This window comes from Ictidomys tridecemlineatus, chromosome 4 (genome assembly GCF_052094955.1).
Source record: "Ictidomys tridecemlineatus isolate mIctTri1 chromosome 4, mIctTri1.hap1, whole genome shotgun sequence".
NCBI lineage: Eukaryota > Metazoa > Chordata > Mammalia > Rodentia > Sciuridae > Ictidomys > Ictidomys tridecemlineatus.
In genome coordinates, this window is record NC_135480.1 from 162,627,682 (window position 1) to 162,650,925 (window position 23,244).

At 39.6% G+C, this 23,244-nt stretch overlaps 2 protein-coding genes and 1 pseudogene across 2 annotated transcripts; all 3 read left to right on the forward strand.

The window, feature by feature from the left end:
- Nucleotides 1-605: 605 nt before the first annotated feature.
- On the forward strand, nt 606-1,169 carry LOC101975152 (interferon beta). The gene has a single exon (XM_005335922.2). It carries the CDS (start codon nt 606-608, stop codon nt 1,167-1,169), a length of 564 nt encoding a protein of 187 aa, XP_005335979.2.
- Nucleotides 1,170-4,480: 3,311 nt separating this feature from the next.
- LOC101970958 (interferon alpha-5-like) lies at nt 4,481-5,086 on the forward strand (annotated as a pseudogene).
- Nucleotides 5,087-10,100: 5,014 nt separating this feature from the next.
- On the forward strand, nt 10,101-10,706 carry LOC101971255 (interferon alpha-5). The gene has a single exon (XM_005335914.2). The coding sequence runs from the start codon at nt 10,101-10,103 to the stop codon at nt 10,704-10,706; it is 606 nt and encodes a 201-aa protein (XP_005335971.2).
- The last annotated feature ends 12,538 nt before the right edge of the window (nt 10,707-23,244 follow it).

Genomic DNA, 23,244 nt, shown 5'->3' on the forward strand with positions numbered 1-23,244 from the left:
AGTAGTCTCAGAGCAGTCAGACCCCTCACATGGTGGCTAACAATTTCAAGAGCAAGGATGTAAGCCAACAAAATGGAAGACATGTCACTATTTCAGACACAGTTGGTTTGAAACTTTCTCTTCCCTGCACTATTCCAAGGTCTCTCAGAACTCCCCAGACCCTCGCACATGAACCTACCATTGCAATAGGCAAAACCCCCAATCCAGCTGCTGTTCTATGAGTGGCTTTTCAGTTAATGACTCTTAGCTATTGGGGGCTTCTTTGTTTCCTCTCAAGTCCCTTCTCCCCCTTTTCTTGAGAAATTACTGAAACTATATAATATTAGAAATTCTCACAGTTTGTATATCTTTTCCCTAATATACATTATATAGAGTAATCAGGGGTTTAAATAAAAAGGGTTTTAGAAACTCTTAAGAATGCAATAAGAAGAAAATGACATAGTAAAAATGAAAGGGAGAACTGAAAGTGGGAAATTATTCTGAAAGAGAGAGGACCATCCCATATAAATAGCCCATCCCCATGGAGCCAGGACATTCACATTGCAGACCTTTACAGTCTGTTCAACCTTGCATAGATTGTAGGCAGTGCTGTTCTGGTTGTCATCATGAACAACAGGTGCATCCTCCAACTGGCTCTCCTGTTGTGCTTCTCCACCACAGCTCTTTCCCTAAGTTACAGCCTGCTTCGACTCCAACAGTTCAACAGCAGTGTGGAATGTCAGAAGCTCCTAGAGCAGTTGAATGGAAGGCCTGCAGACTGCCTCAGTGACAGGATGGACTTCAAAATCCCCAAGGAGATCAAACATCCACAGCAGTTCCAGAAGGAGTACACTGCCTTTGTCATCTATGAGATGCTCAAGGACATCTTTCATGTATTAGAAAGAGGCTACACTAACCCTGGCTGGAATGAGACCATTGTCACAGACCTCCTTGCTAAACTCAATCATCAGATGGACCTCCTGAACACAACAGTGGTAGGGAAACTGGGGGAGGAAAACAAAAGACAGGCATACTCCATGATTATCCTGCGCCTGAAGAGTTACTATGTGAGGATCCGGACATACCTGGATGCCAAGGAGTACAGCAGCTGTGCCTGGACAGTAGTCAGAGATGAACTCTACTGGAACTTCTCCTTCATTAACAGACTTACAGACAAATTTCAAAACTGAAGATGGCCCAGTAGGCACCACGTCTGGACCAGACAATGAGATCAGGCATTCTTCAACCAGCAGAGGCTCATTCAGTGACAGACAGCAAATGGGGTGCCTCTGAAAAGACAATAGATGTTTTTTAACTTTTTAAATTAATTTATGAATTAGTTATTTTTATTCTTTATTTAAATATTTATGTTGGAAAATAAATTATTTATGATGCAAAAATCCATGTGGCAGTTTCAATTTCAACTTGATTTATAAAACCCCTATGTTCACATATTCAGAGCCCCTCTTAGATGCTCTTTGTAAAATGTGCCTGTAAAGTAGTAGAGTTTCTAGCTTATGCCAGAATTTAAAATCCTGACTTTTAAATTCCCCTGAGAAATTTATATTCCAAAGAAGCACATGTAATACACTAGGTACTACATAATAAGGGAATCTGAATCTTCTAGGGCAATAAATGTGCGGTTGAAGCATTTGGTTTGGAGGGGAGTGGGTATGCAAAGGATCTGGGAGTGGTACCTGGGGTGCCCACTGCTTCTGCTCTGTGCTCCAGGCTCTATGGTCCTGAAGTTAGAATTTAGCACTCAGGTGAACCAAAGGAATATGCTAGCTCCTGTAGTCAACCTAAGCCCTTCCTTGTCTGGGGGATGCTCTGCCCCTGTGTGCCCTCAAGATTGAGGGTGAGTTACTTCCAGGACACTTATGAAGTACCTTGATTTTGGTCCTCATACTAGTCAAAAATTATGGAATCTGAGGGTTTCTGTCAGTTTCCAAGGAAAGGGAATAGAAGGAGGGGGACCTTCTTTCTACTCTAGCCATCTGTCTAGTTTTGTTTCCATGTTCCTCAAAAACCAAGTCTGCTCCTGGCCTCCCAGCTTGGTCAGACAGAATTCTGGGAATATCTTACGTAGTTTTCCTGGTTCTCTGTATCTCTGAAGCCGCACACTCCCCAAAGCAACAATCCACGACAGGTGCACAAGATTAAATCCAATTATTAAGCCAGGCTAAAAGGCAGGAATCATAGGTGAAAGGAAATTCAAAGGAACTGAAGGCACCAATTTCCCAGTGCTTGCACTGGGATAATGAAACTTTCCAAGGAATTCCAGGTTACCTGACCAGCATATGCCCAATGGCTAGATTTTGGTTTTTATACTGATTTCTTGGAACTTGGGCTATTTTGGCTATTACTGTCATTAGGACAGATAATGAATATAAAATGGCATGTTATTACAGAGGAGCCCATGACAGAATGGGGACCTTGTGTATCCACCACCCTTTCTGAGGAAAGCCCACCAGCATGGTGGCTGAGTCTATGATGAAGCATGGGAGGTGGCCCAGCAGAGATGACAGGACCCTCATCCATCTGGATTTCTGTCTTGGCTGTTATGGTTGTGAGACATTCGGAGACCATGGTGACAGGTGAGAAGATTTCTGGCGTCCAGATCCCAAATCTCAACCACTGTAAGCATTTTCTCTAAATCTGTCATAATGATATTTGTTGAGCTTAAAATGAAGAATCATTTTGTTCTCAATATTAATTGTTGATTTTAAACATTAGTTTGCCTCTAATCTCCTTGAGTATTTTGTTTAAAACAAACTCCAACATTTTACTGAAAGTGCCAGTAGAACATTCTTCTAATTTAGTAGGATCGAGTTAATGACATAACTTATTCATTGACTTGATGGTGAGTACTCCAGAAACTTGGTCATATCAAACATTTATTACCAAATCAGAAACTTTGCTTCAATTGAAATTTGGTCTGAAAATCCTGTTTATCTTTATAACTCTGTATTGCAGGCTCTTAAAAAACCAAAAATGCATAATATAAATGATATCCTTCAACAACTAACTTAGGAAGTTTTAGAAAATGAAGCCCATATTTACAAGTCACAGAGCTGATAAAGAATATATATATATAAATTCTTAAAACTCAGAAGAAAGCAAGTAACCCCAAAGACTGAGAAAATATATTTTAAAAAATGTTTCACCCAAAGAGAAAGACAGATAGCAAGTAGGACAGGACAAAATATGATCATTATGATGCATCAGGGCAGTGCAAATAAACCACAAGTTGACACAACAACATATTTATTAAACTGGCTATAGGTAAAAGTCCTTGTCATGGAACTTTGGCAAGATTGTGAAGCATCGGAAGGTTTATAACCTGCTGCTGAAATTAAGAAATCATTCAACTAGTTTGGAAAACCATTTTATACTTGATTAGGAAGGCAAAACCTATATCTACCACATGAGTCTGCAAGTCCATTCCCAAGAGAAAAGGAAGCACATATCTATGCACAGACTTGCATATGAATGTTCTAGGAGCTTTATCGAAGAGTCTGAAATTGGAAACAATTCAATGTCCATCAGGAGTGAATGACTGAAGAAATCATAGCATATCCACATGACAGAACACTAATCAGTGACTGAAAGCTATGAATCGTGGTACACAAGCATAGGGATAATGATACTGAGGATATGAAGACGGACCAAAAAGGAGTGAATTCTTTAATATCCCATTTTGAACAAATTCCTGGTATATAAAGGAAAACTAATCTATAATGACAGAATGAATACTAGTATTTATGGGGAAACAGAGCCTCTGGTATTTAGAAATGAGATGGTCAGAGTTTACAAAGGGACACAGCAAGATTTTTAAGGTGACATAGCCATATTTAGTAACTTTTTGGTGGTGATGGTAAAGTGAAGGTCAGGGCATTCAGAAATGCCTTTATTAAGGTACATACTCAGTGTGTTCCCTAATAAAGACATATATAGAGAGCAAGGTCTTCAGAGAAGTTGGAGACAACAGTTAATGTTCATTCACCCTATACAGACAGCAGCTTCTCCAAGAGATGGTGCAACCTGCAATCACAGTGACTCCAGAGGAGGCCAGCCTCAGTAACTAAGCAAGGTCTGAAGCAATGTAGTGAGAACTGTCTCAAAATAAATATAAAAAGTTCTGTGGATGTGGATTAGTGCTAAAGCACCTCTGTATTCAATCCCAGGAATATTATCAAGAACAAAAATTTAACAGAAGTTTAATTTGGAAAAATACTTCTAAAAGGGGGTCTGGGGGCAGGGCAGAAAATAATAATGAAAAAAAATGGTTGGAAAACACTTTTCTTCACACATGTAGTGAATGTGTAAAGGAAAGTAAAAAGAGATGTAGAAAATACTGGGGTGACGTTCAGAAAATTGAAAGCATATTGGTTCCTATTTAAGGCATAGTAACCAGTCAAGGGCTTCAGAGAACCTGTAGGTAAAGAAAGGTGCAAGATCACCCATCTCAAGTAGCCCAGCAGCTTCTTCAAGATCCCCAATGGCCTTGCCCTTGGCTTTCCTGCTGGCCCTGGTGGTGCTCAGCTGCAAGAACACCTGCTCTCTGGGCTGTGACCTGCCTCAGATAAAAAACTTGGATCTTGAACCTCTTTAGAAAAATGAGAAGCAGTCCCTGACACTCCTGCAAAAAATGAGGAGACTTCCAACTTTCTCCTGCCTGAAGTACAGAAAGGACTTTGCCTTCCCCCAGGAGAAATTGGAGGGTGAACAGGTGCAGAAGGCCCAAGCTGGTGCTGTCCTCCATGAGATGACCCAGCAGGTCTTCAACCTCCTCAGCACCCAGGAGGACTTTGCTGCTTGGGACAAGACCCTCCTGGACACCTTCCTCAGTGGCCTCCATCAACATCTGGATGACCTGAAAGACTGTGGGACCCAGAAGGTGGGGGTGGAAGAGGCTCCCCTGAGGGCTGTGAGGAAATACTTCCACAGGATCACTGTCTACCTGAAGGAGAAGAAATACCTGCCTTGTGCCTGGGAGGTGGTCAGAGCAGAAATCATGAAATCCTTCTCTTCATCAGCCAACTTGTATGCAAGACTAAGGAGCATGGAATGGGACCTGGTCCAGCAGGGAAATGCTTCTCACTGATGAACACATCCTACCACACTGCCACAAGTTCTGCCATTTCAAAGACTCTCCTTCCTGCTGGATTTGTGAAATGAATTCCATCAGTTTATCAGATGATTTCAGGAATATTAGGCAATATCATTTTTCTACACATGACCATGATGATGTGTCTGTTTATTTAAATATTTATTTTTATACTATTTATTAGATATATTTTTGTTCATATAACATCAGATGTACCTTTACATTGTAGCTAATAAAACAAAATATACTTTACATACATATATTTCTTATTTTGCTATGTGTATTAAATTTGATGTAGTGATAACTTTTCTGTTCTTATTCTTGAAAAGACAAGTAAATCCTGATTTTGCAATTTTATTACAAAATGAATGGTAGAATTGACTCACCACTAATATTATATTTACACTGTCCATAATAATTCATTTTATCTAAGCCAGGTTTTGTTTTTTCCTCAGGATGTTGAGGTGAACATGACAAACACCAAACACAGTTATTGGTCTCTTCTGTCCCATGTTTAGAGACAAGAAAACCTAAACTGAATGATCCTACTTAATATCAATTGTCTTAAATGGTATAAGGAGGAGTGTGAAAAAACCAATTAAATTCTCTGAAAAGAAGGTAATTGCAGCATGTTAGGAGAGAAAGGTGAAAGCAGGCACGTCTTCTATAATTTGACTGCTAGACAACCAAGTTCAAATGCCCATTGGATGGATATATGAGTTTGCAATTTACAAGAAATAAATGTCTGATGGGTCATAACTGTCAACTGGAAGTCCAGCAATGGAGGTGGTTTGTGGAGAGAGAGTGTAGAGGAGGAAAAGGATTAAAGCTTAACCCTGAGGACCTTCAACATTTAAAAGGAAGAGAGAGAAAAACGAGGAAGGAGACAGAGTTGAAAGATGCTGACATTAGAAGGAGAAGAGGAGGGAATGGCAGTAAAACAGTGTCTTTAGGAAATCAACTTGCTTAGAAGAAGAGCAATTAATAGATTTATGGTAGATATGGATTGAAAAAGTTCACTGGGAAAGTGGAGGGCAGGGAAAATCTTAGTGATTGAGAAGAATCGATCAGTAGAAACCATGTTAGCCAAGGTAGTAACGAATAAGAGAAGAGGAATTAGGGCTGAGATAATTTTTTTTTTAATTTTAAAAAAGAATGAAATGTTGTAATCTGAGGCAGAGGACAAAAGTGGGATATGATCTGAAAAATAGTGTAGAGTTTACTTTTTCTATACAGTTTTCACCTCTGAAATATATTTATGTTCAAATGGATTTCATATATTGGCAAGTCATATTAATAACTTTTCTATTGTATTAATGTTAAATCATGATATCTTTAATTACAATGGTCGTTTTTCCTGTATTAGTAAGTACTATGTTAAATGTCAGTAAGCTGCTCTGTGGGTTGAAACCCGTCACCGCACTGGGAAATTAGATAAAACTAATGACCTTGTGAGAGGTGGATCTTAGAATTAGTGAGTGGAAATGACACTGGAGAAGTTGGCAGGTGAGTAAGAGTAGAGAAGAACTCCCCTGCAGCACGTCACCTCAGGAGCCAGTCATTTGAATTTCCCTCCAATTCAGACTTACTTCCGTCTTCCTTTGGCTTCTGGTGCAATCATAGCTTTCTAGGAATATCACCACAGAAGTAAAAATGGTGTGTTGAAAATTTTTGGAAATACTGGCTCAATGTTGTTGCATTTTTATTTTTCTGTTTGATTTCTAACCTCAAGATGAAAATGAAAGTAATTCAAAAAACATCAGGACAACTTTTTGTTGAGGAAAATATTAAATGAATAAGAATGTGTAGGTACAACTAGGCGGCGACCCCCATCAGCATAGAAAGAGGCTTTGAGGGTACAGCTGACTGTAGAGCTGACAGAGTAAATGTTCTAAAACTGAATATTTGACAGACTGAGACCTGGAGGGATTTCAGTCCTATTACCAAAGCAGAGTTCCCTAACCTGAAGCCAGACCAGGGTGCTGTGAGCAGGGAGGAGAATAGAGAGAGAAAGAGGGAGAGGAAGATCATGTAGGCTTACTCCTTTACCCACAGCTGGGAAAAAAGAAGACCAAATTAAAATGCAAGAGGAACAACAAGGTCAGTGAAAGAGATCAAGCAGTTTAGCCCAAATTGTGGGTCAAAGTCCTGCCGAGAGTTGCCTTCATTTTGTGGAGCCCACAACTGGCCTGTTGCTCTAGAAAAAATTAAATCAGCATGGCATCTCCTCACCTCAAGATAGCAACAAATAAAACCAAAGAGACTGTCCCTGCAGAGGGATGTCACTATAATCTGTGCAGAAGGACCTTGTACATGAGTCCCTCCTAGCCAAAAGTTGCTGAAACCCCCTACCCATCAGCAGCCACCAGAGGTGTAGGGGAGCAGACTGCCCTGGAAGTGCTAGCCTACCTCCACATGGCCTTTGTGGCAGGCTAGATAGAGAAGGCACAGAAGCCCCCAGTGGCAGGAAATGAAAGTGCAGAACCAGGCAGGACAGCAGTCTGTGTCCCAGCAGCAGATGGGGATAGTCTCTGGAAGTTAGAGCTGCAGCAGGTCGGAGATTGGACATGGGTGGGATGGCTGTCTCACTCCCAGGCAGCAGAGGGAGACAGCCCCCATGATTCCTGGCTGCAGCCAGCAGGAGCTTGGACCAAGTCTGTGTCTGTCCCAGTTAGAGGAGGGGAGCAGCTCTAGTGGTTTGTGACTATGGGCAGAGGGATCTCGAAGCCAGGCAAACTGGTTAAGCCACTTTCTCAGTATCAGAAAAAGTGTCCCAGTGATCTGAGTAGGTCAGGGGGGACACTTTTGCAGCACTCCCCACCCATGGAGAACCCACAATGACAGGCCCCATGCTTGTAGACAGCCACCAGGCTCTGTGTCACTTTGAAAAGGACCCTAGGAAGGAGAGTGGGAGGACTGGTGACCCAGGACAGTCAGAGTGACTGTTCAGATCCAGGCATTCTGAGTTCCTGCACACAAGATAAATAGCCAACAGACAGCGTGCCACACCCTTGGAGCATCCAGCTTTATGCCATTGGGCTGATAAATGAGAACATGCTGGTGGGGAGGCCCACAGCAACTCAAGCATTGGCTCCTGGGCCTCAGCACCTCTGGGGTGACCCAAAGTTGAGAGAGGTGGACATATTTTAAAAGTTCCAAATCCTGACAAAATACAAAGAGAATGCAATAAGAATGTTCTTCACCTTGGCATGTTTAATTATAAATAGCTCAGCCATCAACTTTGACTGTATATGAATTACTCTTCACTTTGACTTCATATTTGTGACCATAGTATTTGATATTGTGCCTCAAACAGGTTTCACTGTATTTCTTCTCATGTTTTAAAGCATTTATTGAAACTATTCTCTTTTTTTTTGAGCTCAGATTTATATTTTCTTCCCTTACTCCCTCTTTTTTCTCTTAGATTACCTGCTGTCAATTGTCCCCATACATTTTTTTCTCTTGCCTTAAGATGCATTTTAGTTTTCTATGTTATCTTCTTTCATTCTTGTTTTCTCTTTTCTTTTGTCCAAATTTTCTTTCCTCTCCTTTTCTGTATCTATATGATGTTATCACAATATTGGTATATTTAATTGATAATAATGATAATAATATCTTTTTAGTCTATTCCAGAACTGTACTACAAGTTTATACCTGGGTTAGAAAAACTGTGGAGAAAAATTCCAACATGTTTTTGGTGTTTTCCTAAGGTTGAATAGTATGTGGATTTGCTATAAAGTGATTGTACTAAACAGGGATCACTAGCTACTCTCAAAGTGATAATAATATTTATCTTAAAGTGATAATGAACTGCAGGCGACATACATTCAGTGAAAGTATCAACAGAGGTGTATTTGCCAAGCCTGCGGCTCTGAGGGGAAAGAAGATCATTAAATAGTCCCTTATGTAAATAAAACAATAATCATTATAACAGATGATTGGATAAACTAGCAGTATAAAAAAGGAGGGGAACAAACCACACCAAAGAAACCAGAACAATTGACCTCATATCTACCATATTGATAGAAATGACATTAAATAAAATTGAGAAAGTTCATAGTGAAAATATTTAACAAGCTAAAAGAAGATAAGAAATGAACTTAGAATAAGTGAAAGATAATTTAATAAAGATGTACAGATTCTGAAAAATACAAAACATTAATACTAGAAATGAAACTCAATAAACTAAAAAGTTTTCAGCAGAAAGCTCACTAATAGATCATTTTGAAGAGAGATTTTGAGGAATACTATACATTATGATTCATAAAAATTAGTTATATTAAAGTCATTGAGTAAATTTATTTAGAAAATTACATTGATGATACTAATAGCTTTTCAGATTTACTTTTGACTGGATGTTTAAATTTAGACATTTTTAATTCAGTATTGAATACAAAGATTAAATTTAACAATTTTACTTATTTATATATTTACTTATAATATTTTCATTTATAATAATGTCATATTCATTGGGTATCTAAATACATACACATGTATATTGAAACTTAATAGGCTGGACATAGTTGTGTGCACTTTAATCCCAGTGATTCCAGAGGCTGAGACAGAAGGATCACACGTTTGAGGTCAGCCTGAGGAAGTAAGGGAGGACATGGTGACTTAACAAGACCCTGTGTCAAAATAAAAATTAAAAGGATTGGGGATGTGGCTCAGTCATAAAACGCTTCTGGGTTCAATATCTAGTAAGCTCCTCCTCCATAAAAAATTAATAGGGGTTTCAGTTAGGACAATAATTCTAAAAACAAGTTCTGGGGGCAGGGCAGGGGGAATATATAATGAAAATATGGTTTGGAAACATTACTCTAAACACATGTAGTGAAAGCATAAAGGAAAGCAAAAACAGAAGTAGAAAGTACTGGTGACATTCAGAAAATTGAGAGCATATCAGTTCCTATTTAAGACATAGGAACAAGTCAAGGGCTTCAGAGAACCCAGAGGCAAAGGTGCAAGACCACTCATCTCAAGCAATCCAGCAGCATCTGCAAGATCCCCAATGGCCTTGCCCTTGGCTTTCCTGCTGGCCTTGGTGGTGCTCAGCTGTAAGTCCACCTGCTCTCTGGGCTGTGACCTGCCTAAGATTCACAATCTGGATCTTGAAACTCCTGACATGAATGAGGAGGGGACCTGGACGATCCTGGAAAAAATGAGGAGAATTCCCACTTTCTCCTGCCTGATCTACAGAAAGGATTTTGCTTTCCCCAAGGAGCAATTGGAAGGTGAGCAGGTGCAGAAGACTCAAGCTGTTGCTGTCCTCCATGAGATGACCCAGCAGGTCTTCAACCTCTTCAGCACCCAGGAGGCCTTTGCTGCTTGGAACAAGACCCTCCTGGACACCTTCCTCAGTGGCCTCCATCAGCATCTGGATGACCTGAAAGACTGTGTGACCCAGCAGGTGGGGGTGGAAGAGGCTCCCCTGAGGGCTGTGAGGAAATACTTCCACAGGATCACTGTCTACCTGAAGGAGAAGAAATACCTGCCTTGTGCCTGGGAGGTGGTCAGAGCAGAAATCATGAAATCCTTCTCTTCATCAGCCGACTTGTATGGAAGACTAAGGAGCATGGAATGGGACCTGGTCCAGCAGGGAAATGCCTCTCACTGATGAACACACCTTACCACACTCCCACAAGTTCTGCCATTTCAAAGACTCTCCTTCCTGCTGGAATTGTGACATGAATTCACTTTTTCAGATGTGTTCAGGCCTTTGCCCAACATTGCTTTCAAATCTATAGGCACTAGACCCTTACATCCCTGCAGATGTGTCTATTTATCTATTTAATTATTTATTTAACTATTTATATAATTTTATTTATTTTGTCTATATGATATTATGTATATGTTTGCAATATGATTAATAAAGCTGAACATTATCTTTATATTTAAGATATTGATATTTTTGTTCTTCATTACTTTTTAAGTTTTTTTAACTCTTTACATTCTTGCAGGAGAATGAGGGATTGGATTCATTTTTCTTTTAATTCTTTTCCATTTTATTTTAAATTGCAACTAAAATTTTAGTTCCAAATGCTGATTTCTAGGTTGAATTTACTTCATGGCCATCATTATTTATGCCTGTAGAAAAAGTGAGATTAATAGAAAATCAATAAACTCTGGATATGATAAAGGAAAACCATAAAAATTACCCCCAAAAGAATAAAAAGATAATGGGACTTCTCTGACTCTTCTTTCTGCTTACTCCATTGGGGTTTGTGCTTAGATACTCTTCATGTCTCACTCATTATCCCAATTCCATCTATTTTCCCTCTGTAGTGATGGTTTCAAAGCACACAACTGCTTTCTGATATTCTTGTTTAACTTTTTTAACATACGTCAAAACACAAAAGTGGTGCACACTAGTGCAGTGCCATGTTGAATGTAATGTTTAAATCAGGTCAACAAATTCATCTCTTTGAACATTTTTCATGTCTCTGTTGTGAACCTCTCAAGATCCCTCCCTCCAGCTTTTTCAAATGCACAGGAGGTTCGTGCTCTGAACAGTCACGACATTCTGATACGCTCACCAGCTCCTTGCTCCTTCCCAGCTGTATTGGGAAACCATTGATTACCCTTTCCCATCTTTGCTCACCTTCTGCTCTCTGGGGCCTCTGGTAAGTACCATTCCACTCTCAGCTCCTATGAGATCAACTTCTCTCTAGTTCCCATCTGAGTGAGATCTGGTGGCACTTGTCCTCCTGTCCTGGTTCATCACTTTACATGTGTTCTCCGGTTCCATGCATGCTGCATATCACAGCTTTTCGTGCTAGTGCATTCGTGTGTGTCTGTATAATATATCCTACAGTATATAATATACAATTATTTAAAAATATTATCATTATACACACACACACACACGCACACACACACACACATACATACATGTGTATACTAACATTTCACTTGCGGGTTGTGATTCCTGTGACACTCCTCCTTGTTCCCTAATTCCATGGATCCTATCATGCCACTGCCTTATCACAGTTGTTTCCTCCCTCTCTGATTCAGAAACTTCCAGTGTGCCTGGCATGGTGGTGCATGCCTGTTATCCCAGAGGCTCTCCAGGCTGAGGCAGGAGGATGGCAAATTCAAAGCCATACTCAGCAAACTATCCAGGCCCTCAGCAATGTAGGGGAGAATGTAGTTCAGGGGTTATGTGTCCTTGGGTACAATCCCTGGTACCAAGCAAGCAAACAAACAAAACACAAAACCAGAAAGAAAAACAACAAAAACAAAATCAACTATATTTCTCATTAACCTGCTCATGCATATCTGCTTCCTGTTCTATTATGGTTTCCGGCTATAAATTTTCTCTAGAATTGTATCCAGTCACCAACTGAAAGCCATAAATGAATGAGAGTTCTATGTTTGTCAGAAACCTCCAAGAGAAGTTTAGTTCCTACTGGTTAATATTTTTGGAAATAAAAGCATGTTGTTATTACAGTGATATAACAGTAGCGTGACAAATAAACAAAGAGAAAGCATGATTCATTTCACTCTGGAAGCCATTAAGATATTGACAGAAATAGACAGAGCCTACTGGCCCAAGTAGAAGGGAAAGAGTCCAAGTCTGGCAATCAAGTTTCTGTTCTATACACAATTTCTATGTCCTGGGAAGAGACATTTTTCCACAGCTAAAATAGGCTGTTCTCCTGGAAGGAAATGACCCTAATACTAGAAGAGTCCAACTTCTCCACTTTCCATCCCAGAAAGAGCAATGACTCTCAGCCCCAGGCAGGTAGTGTCCTCTTTGGGAGAAAGGGTCAGAATGCTCCCACCCTCCCCTTCAGCCTGCTCAGCCTTCCAGAGTCTCCTGGCTCTTCAGTCCCTCTGCATAGTGTATGATGCTAGAAGGCAGGAGAGCATGTCTATTGTATATAGGAGGCAGGACAGTATACCTGGAGGAAAATTAGGAAAACTCTAAGTGTCTACTTTTACAATTTTACTCTTGGTAAATTTCTCAGCATGCCTTTATAGTGAAGAGAAAATTCTGTTTTGAGAAGGAAGGATTAGACCCAGGTTGCTTTATCACTTTGTCATAAACACAGCCCTTTTAAATTTTTTTAAAGTTTTTAACATTTATTTTTTGGTTGTAGGTGGACACAATACCTTTGTTTTATTTTTATGTGGTGCTGAGGATCGAACCCAGTGAGTGCCTCACGCATGCTAGGTGAGAGCTCTTCCTCTGAGCCACAACTCCAGCCCAAACCAAGCCCTTTTATTTTTTATTTTGAGACAACTTGTAACTTGCTAGGTTGTGTAGGGCCTCACTAAGTTGCAGAGGCTGGCCCTGAACTTGCCATCTCTTCCTTCTTTAGCCTCCGGAGCCAGGTGTGCACCACTATGCCTAGAGAAAATTCTGTCTCTTTGAATAATGACTTGGAAGGTTTGCTCCACCTTGATTCAGGAGTAAGACTCAGCAAGGGCAAATGTAAAGGGATTTCAGAGGGTGCAGAAATAGCCAACTGACAGCCTGTGAAAGAATCCATTGGGGAAGACACTGGGAAGTTTAAAGAAGTTTAAATAATGTGGTTACTTATGAGGGTGATCAGGAATTGCCTGTGAATTTTTGAGCTAGCTGAAAGGGGCTTGGAGTGAGGGAATCACTCAAACCTTAGCTCAGATCACAGACCCAACCTTTTCTCCAGATGAGAGGAAGGGTGCAGTTTGAGACGCTCAAAGTTACACTTAATTTTTTTTATTTGTCTTCTTTTTTTCCTGTAAAGCTTGCGGGACTCTCAATTTACAAGAAGGCAAAAAAAAAAAAACACTGCAATTTCTGTACCTTGTGGGTTTCCTTTTTCCTCATTTCTGTCTCTATCTTTCCCTTTCTTGTTGCTTAACACCTTTCAACATTATTGCCCTGTCCGTTCTTTATTTTTCAGTGTTGTTTACTTCTTTAATGTAGTTTTACTTTTTATTCTTTATCATGTCATGCTCCCTGTGCAAAAATCACAAAATTTGGCTCTTTATTCTCAATTCACACTGAAACATCTCTGGAACCATCTTCTGATCATATCAGATGTTAATTTATTATACAGTGGAAAGTGTTGAAAACCAAGTTGAGAAAGTAGTGAGTCTGACAGCAAGGGGCTCTGACTCAGCCTGGAAACAGGACTAGAGAAGGACTCAAGTCTGCCCTGGGTGCCTTGGTAAGCACCAGCTGGAGGAAGCGTGGCTCTGTGTATGGAAGAAGCAAGAGGGTGAAGGTGGCCACACCTCAGCCTTCCCTGCCTGCCAAGCCTCACACCGCACAGGGCAAGGTAGGCTTTCTGAGCCCAGAAAGACAGAAAATAGACTAAAACCAGATGCCAGATCCTCTGGCGTCTCAATGTCTCTGCTATATGGATTTGATATCACACTTTACTTGGTTCATAAGTTCAAGTCCATTTCTGTTCTTTCAGTTCTTAATAGGACTTTCCTGACAAACCATATGTCAACTATCCCTTAGGTGCTGACCTTGGATCATTGGTGAGTTTGGAATAGTTCATTCTCGAGATTTATGTTTGTCTCCAAGGAGCTCTCCAAATGACCTAACAGTGTTAATGGGAAGTATGAGATACTACTTTCAAAGATCTTAAAATGATGGTTTCCTACAGTCAGCCTATAAATCATTTTGATGGTATTATTTTTAATATCATTATTAGGAGTTTAGGAGTATTTTCCAGACTAAGACTTAAATTTTTGAGATTTTCACACTGTTTTCAACACTAGGGTTCTCAGGGTAGACTTTTTTTTTGAGTATGACCAAGTTGGAATGCACAGTCAAGGTCAATATCCATGTCTTGCCAGACTCAGTGAGTATGCTAGTCCTGGAGCCTAGTGGGAAGGCTGCTGTTGGTTGGTGTGACTCTCCTCTCTTCTCCTAAGGGCTGATCACATCTGGATTAAATGAGAGAACAGTCAGGCAGTCCATTGACTGGTCTTTGAGCCTCTGTCGAAAACAGGCATTTCCCTGCCTTGGGCACCTGAACATTGGCCCTCAGTCTTCCCCTCCGCCTTGGCCCTGGGGCTCAATTTGGCTGCATTGCACAAGACTAAGTTACACTCTGTTAACAGTCAAGGAAGAGTCACTTCCTTCTTTCACTTTCATGAAAATTATGACATCCGTTTCTTTTCCCTTTTACCCACCAACTGTGTGATTTTGCTTTTTAGGAAAGTTGAAATAAGAAATGAAATCTGATACAGAAAAGCAGTGCAGCCTTTCACCTTTCTTATACTTTCCATTATTTGTCTGACTTCATTATAAGAGCCTAATGCATGAGCAGAAACACAAAGTTTTCCTGGTGAACCGCTATTAAAAAGATTGTACAAAAAATTAAGGTGACAAAACCACAAAGAGAAGGAGAGGAAAGAAGTCTCTTTCTCCCTGGCATGATAGCCTGGATCTCACCACCCTTCACTGTCAGTGTGAGACATAGACCAAGGAGTGATGATTCTCAATGGAACCACACTGATTATGACCAGCTGAAGGCCATGTGTTTCTGTAAGATTAGTTTTACATGAAGGACAGTATCATCCATGAGTTCCCTGTGCCCAGCTCAGAAAATCTGAGGAACACAAGAATTCTAAAAAGTAGAAGAATAAAACAATAAAACTGTAATTAGGAATATCTTCTTTGGCTATTGAATGAAAATGATTTTTATTAGATAACTCCTCTAGGTACCTACTCATAACAAACCTTTAGTCTCAGAATCACAAGAGTTTGATACCTGGGTACCTGTATCAGGAGATGAGAAGTCATGTAGAATGACCCCTTGGTTGTCCCTCTCCCAATAGTTATTCAAAGACCTGAATGTAATTTTCAAGCCATATATTGAAGCTAGAGAAGCTGAGAAGCTTCTGCTAAACAGTTATTATGTATTTTCCTGGGGAATTTTCTTTTTCTTCTGCAGAGGATTCCTTTTCTAGGGAATCGGAATTTCTCAGTTCTATTATAATCTTATAGGACCACCATCATATTATGTGGTTGAATGTTGACCAAAATATCATTGTATGGCACATTGTTTTGTGCTTAATTGAATTGATCTTGCCATTAGTTCTTTCAGTTTATTAAATTGTATATCACTATTTTTTCCCCATATTTGGTAAGGTATCACATAATTTTTATTTGAATAAGCTGTCTAATCCTCTCTGTGTCACTTCTCACATTCCTTTAAATCATATATTTATATTGACCATGTATAATCTTGGTTTCCTTCTGCTTTTATCCTTTGTTTTAATTCTCTCTTTGTTTCTCTGAGTGATGTTGAACAGCTTGAGCCTACTGTTGAAACTATTAAGGTTTTTAGTTTTGTCAATACATTTTTTTCGGCTCCTGAATCCATTTGGTTATTTTTCAGGGCTTCAATTTCTTTATCAAACTTTTTGTTTTGTTCATAAATTGTTCCCTTGATTTCATATAGCTGTCTTGTCTTCTTCTGCACCTCATTAATCTTCTTGAACATATTTAATTTTAAATCTTTTGTCCAGTAATTCTCTATTTCCTTGGGGGCTCAGTTACTAGTGATTTATTTTATTTCTTTATTAGTGATGTGTTTGACTAACACCTTGTGATTCATATACCTTGCTGTGGTTGCTCTGCACTTGAAGGGGCAAGCAGCTTTTCCACTCTGATTTCATCATGTAAAGATCTTCTCCATTGCTTCACCAGAATGATGGGATTGCTTCAGGCATCACAGTCAGGTGGAAATGGAGTCAGATCATTGGGCATCTGCTTAATCTGTACTACGAAAAGAAGTTGGCAGGCCCATTTCTAGGTGATAGGCAGTTGGCATGGGCCCTGCCTGATCATTTGATGGATAAGACGAGGACTTTGTTCAGTAGGGCTGGCACTGGTACAAGACTTGCTTTAGGATCCACAGTTGAATCTGTAAAAGGTGGGTCTCTTATCAGTTAAATAGATGGAAATACTTCCCAATGGGTCTTGGGAAGGACTTTTCCTAGTACTTAGGCAGGTTCAAGAACCTGGGCAGGACTGGCCCCAGATTATTGAGAGCACTGTGCTTTAGGTTCTGTATCTGGACTGAGGTTGGTGGACTTTCCTTCACGGACATAGAAAAGCATGTCTCCCAGTAATTCTCTGGGTAGATGAGACTGATCATATGCTACAGTTGAGAGAGGCTAAGTCCAAATGACAGGGCTGTTTCAGAATCCACAGTCATCCACAGTTGGTAAGTTTGCCTCCACAGGCATGTTATGTGTGTCAACTCGCAGTGGTGGAGTGAAGGGCATCTCTACCACCTTGTAAACCAGTCATTAGATGCTCTCAGCCCCGGGAGCTCCTGAATATTTAAGACAATTCATGTAGATAGATAGATAGACAATCAGATAGCCAAATAGGGGATTTATTAAAGAATTGATTCATATTGTAATTGTGGCTAAGAGATCACAAAACAGGCTGTCTGCAACTGTAGATCCTTAGATGCCAGAATTGTGCCTACATCTAAATATGGCAGCCTCAAAACCAAAGAAGCTGATGATGTATTTCTATCTGAGGCCAAAGGCCTGAGAATCTAGGGAGGATAATAGTGTAAATACTGGAGTCCAAAGAACCAAGGAGTATTGTGTTCTAAACCCCAAAAGCCGGATAAGATGAATGTTCTAGTTTTAGGGGAGATAGAGACAGATAGAGAGAGAAGAAGTTTCCCTCTCTTTACCATCTGCTCTGTTTGGGCCTCCAGCTGCTTAGATGATCTTCCCACTCAGTTCACTGACTCATGTGCTGATTTCCTCTAGTCACACTTTCACAGATAGACACAGAAATAATGCTTTACTAGTTGTCTAAGTATTACTTCATCCAGCTTGAATCTGAGATTCACAGGTGAATCTCAAAGGAAAAGTAGATCTATGCTCAGGGCAAACAACATCTGTATCTGTGAGGGCTCCTTGGAAGTTTCTAGAAGCAGGGCCCTGATGGCACATGTTGGAGATGTGGGTAGGCAGCCCCTGTCGGCCCCAGGGCCACTGAGCACTGATGGAGCCTTCCATTGAGGCAGGGGGTGCAGACTGGAGGGCCTTCTGGTAATCTTTGTATATAGAATGTCTGAAGAAAAGTCTTTTCCTCAGCAGTTGTGAGGTTCAAGGCTAACATCCTTGTAATAAAAAAAAATCAACAAGAGACAGGACAAATATATTTAGCCAAAGTTTACAAGACATGGGAGGCTTCAGAATTGAAGTTGAGAAGACCCAGGGAAACTATCTTTCACGTTTAGGATAGAGGAAGAGGATACAGCCCTGTGACAGGATGATTGCCCAAATGGGAGTCTTATTGAATGGTCAAAAACTGGGGACCTCAGATTCTTCTGGGAGTCTCTGGGTTTCACACCTGTTCTCTGGGCATAGGGCAGGATGCCCACTGCATGACTTATGACCCACTTTAGGGGAGGAATTTCAGAGAATACTTTATGGCCAGAGCACACACACAAAAGAGAATGACATTCTTACTTCTGTGGTTTTCTCAGTTTCCAAGGGGTCACATTTGGGGATAAACATACTCTGAACCTGACAATAGTTACAGTTTGGCACATCCCCCAGAACAGTGGCATATTAACATCTGGATCTGGTGATGAGTAAGATTGAAACTGAAGAAGCAGTTTGGCTAAAGGCCTATGAGAAGACATGCAGAATATGGGAAAGGACAAAGGAACAGAAAGTGTCTGAACCCAGTGGCACACAGATCTAGGCTGGCAGTCCCCCTCCTCACACAGCTCCGATGGAGAATTCTCTGCCCTGCCAGCTGCTCCTGGGGTTGCCGAGAACCCACAGCCTGGACAGGAGCAGCTTGGTCACTCAGTGAATGGGGTGAGTGAGGCAGTAGGGGGAGACAGGAAGACAAGCTCTTCTCCCTTTCCTTATACATAAGCTTTTCATGTGGTTCCCAAGTTTCATAGAAACTCTATGGAAGATCAAGAATCTCCAGGGAGATGAAGAGTTTTGGTGAGATTCTCACTTCCTGTGTTCAAGTGGAGGGTTTTATCTTCCAACCAGTTTTTCCTACACTTCTGTACCTTCCTTACCTCCCATCCCCAGCTGCTTCTCTTGGATTTGTCTCTAAGTGGAATCTGGAACTGCCCCATGGTCACTACTTCTGGTTAGAAAAATGCCATATTCATCTTTGTTGGATTTGAATAGGACAATCAATTAAAATTAGGTTAATATCATAAGTTTTTATTAATCATCACAAGTTAACCATAACTTGCAAGTAGATACTTGTAAATATTATCAACATCAACTGTGCTCAGATGTTTTGTTTTTAGGACCCACTGATGCATCTTGAAAATTATGAAGACACCCAAATAGGTTGTGCTTCTGTTTTTCTATATGTTGATATTAGTCATATGAAAATTTTAAATGGCAATTTTTAAAATACGTTTTTCATTAAAATAAAGCACGCATGTAAATGAAATGAATTTAAAACTTTCAAAATTAGAAAATGTAATAAAATATAATTTTATTCATAGCTATAGCAACAATGAAGTATAAAATACAGTATTTCCAAAAAACACATTGGAAAGTAAATAATGGAATACATTGGAATAAATCAGAGAAAGAATGCAAAATATCTATAACTAAGTCAACACTATTCTGCAAGGTCATGCCTTACTCTAGTGCTCACAGTTTTGTTCAGAGGTAAAGTGATGGAATTATGAGAACTCTAAACAATTCAATCTATCCTAGTTGGAATGGAAAAACTGGGCGGAAACTATAGTCAGGAGGGGCATGGCTAGAGAAGGGTCACTGGGGCGGCAGCCTAGAAGAGACCCTCTTCCCTGTGGCTGTTACCCCTTTCCCTTTGCTTCCCAGATACCCTGTCCTGAAATGTTTTCCTCCACCAGCCCTTTCCACCATGATGTTTGCCTCACCTGGGCTCAGAGCAATGGAGTCAGCCCACCATGAAGTGAATCTATGAAACCATGAGTCAAAATAAAATTTTCTTCTCTAAATTTTCCTTGTTAAGTATTTTTGTCCCAGCAATATAAAGTTGACTAACAGACTACACGGTTTGGGACAGACCAGAATATCCAAGAACTGAGGGAAAACTTCAAAAGATATAATATACAGGCACTGGAATTCCCAGGAGGAGAAAAAAGAAAGGAACACAAGAAACAATGATGACATAATTTCCTCAAATTGATGTGAGACATTATTCTTCAGATGCACAATATCAAGTACAAGCAGGTTTAATGCCAGAAAAAGCTACATCTTTCCATGTTTTTTCAAACTTCAGAAAGTCAAAGGTGAAGGGAAAATTATGAAAGAAGCCAGAGAAAAATCAACATCTTCCTTATGGAGGTTCAAAGAGAAGAACATCCAACTATCTTCTCCCCAAAAGCTGTGCAACCAAGAACAGAGAGAATTGAAAGGTCAAGCACTGGGAGAAAACCCCACTAACTTAGAACACTCTACCTGGTGACATCATTCTCTAAAAAGAAAAGGGAAAATAGTGACTTTCTCAGATAAACATTGAAAGAATATAATACCAGTAGACCTGCTTTGTAAAAAAAATGTTAAAAAAATTTAAAGAGAAGGAAAATAGTGTCTATGTCAAAAACTCATATTTGAATTTTTCAAAAATGAAGAATACTAGGGAAGAAATAAGGGAGGGTAAAATATTTTTTTATTTTTAATTGATGTAAAATGCAATTTATTCAAAATAATAATAGCAAGAGGACTTTAGTCAATATTGCATGTTTGTGTCTACATTTTATAGAATGTTTAGACTATGATAACTTTGCAGTATGAGTAGACTGATGCAGCCTCTTCATTCCTCTTGGCAAGATTGCTGGGGAAATGTTTTTCTTTTTTCTTCTTTGCTGGGCTTTCATTGGAATGTTAGGAATATTGTTTTAGTTCTGTGAAAAATGCCATGCATATTTTGATAGAAATTGCACAGAATGTATAGATGACTTTGGATCGCTTGAATATTTTAACATTATTAATTCTTTCAATCTACTATTGTAAGATATCTTTCCATTAATTTATCTCCTCTGCCAATTCTGTCATCTGTATTTTCTAGTTTTTGATGTACAGAGCCTTTGCTTCCTCAGTTAAATTTGTTCTTTTGATTTCACTGTTAGCATGTAGAAATGCTCCTGATTTTTTTTATGCTGATTTCATGTCCTACGACTTTACTGCATTAGTTTGTTTGTTCAAGCAGTGTTCTTGTGGGAAGTTTAGAGTTTTCAGTACTCTATAGGATCATGTCATTTACACGTTATTCTACTTCTTCGTTTCTTATTTGGATGGCTTTTCAGTTTTCTTGCCTAATGGCTCTGGTTACAAATTCCACTCAAATATTGAATAGATGTGGCCCAAGTGGACATCCTTGTCTTCTTCCTGATCTTCAGGAAAAGATTTTACTTTGCACTATTAAGTATGATGGCCATGTCATCGATGGCCTTTGTTATGTTGAAGTACATTCCTTCTATACCTCATGTGTTGATAGTTTTCTGTTGCAGTTGTTTGTTGCACTGTTTGTTTGTTTTTGTTTTAAATAGTGGGGATCACACCCAAGGCTTTGCACATGCTAGGCAAGTGCTCTACCACTGAACTGTATCTCTAGTCCTTGTTGGCAGTTTTTGTCATGAATGAATGTTGAATTTTATCAAATGGTTTTTCTGCATTTATTGGAATGGTTGTATAATTTTTAATCCTTTGTTCTCTTAATGTGGTATCACATTTATTGATTGGTACATATATGCTTTATCATCCCTGCAAGCATGGGGGAATTTTATTTGATTGTTTTTAGGATCCCATTAGTATGCTGGTGAATTTGGTTTGCTAGGTTTTCACTGAGGATTTTTTTTAACCTGTGTTCGTTGGGGGATATTGTCCAATAAGTTTTTATTTACTATGTTGTAGGGTTTTCATCTCAGGGTAATATTAGTCTCATAAAATGAATTTGGAAGCATTCCCTCCTCTTCACTATTTAGGAAAATTTAAGTAGGGTTGGTGTATTAGTCAGGTTTCTCTAGAGGAAAAGAACCAACGGGAGGTATGATTATAAAAAGAGGAATTTATCAGATTGGCTTACACAACCATAAGCTGCATAGTCCACAATGGTTGCAGCTTGAGACCTGGAGAAACCAGTAGGTGCTCAGTTCAAGATGCTAAAGCCTCAGAACTAGAGGGATCAATAATGGTATCCTAATCTGAGACCAAAGGCTTCTGGAAACTCTCTGGAGAATCACTGGCAGACACTGCTTTGGAAGAGTGAAAGAAAGTGAGTATGGCAATTGCAGCTGCAATCAAGAACCTGTGCAAGAAGGGCTTGCATCTTCATTTGCTTCCTTCTTCTTTCAACTTTTATTTCATCCAAACCTCCAATCTATTGGTTGGTGCTGCCCACGCTTAGGGAGGGTCTCCACTTAGGTTCGCTATTCCACATGCCAATCATTCCTAGACATTTCCCTCACTGACACTCCCAGAAGCTTCTTAATCTTCAGCATCTCTTAGTCCAATCACATTGAGAATTCAAAGTAACCATTACAGTTGATATTCATTCTTTTTTAAAAAAATTTTTAAATTTGTTCCTTCTAGTTATACATGATAGTACAATGTATTTGGACATATCATACACACATGGAATATAACTTCCCATTTTTTGTACATAATGTGGAGTTACATTTTTCATGTATTCATATAAGAAAATAAGAAAGTGATATTTGATGCATTCTACTGTCTTTACTATTCTTGTCCCCCTTCCTTCTCTTCATTCGCTTTGTCTAATCCAATGAACTTCTATTCTTCCCAATAGCCCCCCTTATTGTGAGTTGCCATCTGCATATCAGACAAAACATTCAGCCATTGATTTTGGAGGATTGGCTTCTTTCACTTAGCATGTTATTCTCCAGTTGCATCTATTTACTGGCAAATGCCATAAATTCATTCTTCTTTATGACTGAGTAACATTCCACTGTGTGTATATACCACATTTTCTTTATCCATTCATCTACTGAAGGGCACATAAGTTAGTTTCATAGCTTAGCTATTGTGAGATGAGCTGATATAAACATTGAAGTGGCTGAGTCACTGAAGTATGCTGATTTTAAGTCCTTTAGGACTTAAATATATTGAGGAGTAGGATACCTGGGCCAAATGGTAGTTCCATTGCAGGATTTTTGAGGAATCTCCACACTGCTTTGCAG

Bases quoted from the DNA above. Each gene is read 5' to 3' on its own strand.
- LOC101975152 (XM_005335922.2), top strand. From the start codon at position 606: ATGAACAACAGGTGCATCCTCCAACTGGCTCTCCTGTTGTGCTTCTCC.
- LOC101971255 (XM_005335914.2), top strand. From the start codon at position 10,101: ATGGCCTTGCCCTTGGCTTTCCTGCTGGCCTTGGTGGTGCTCAGCTGT.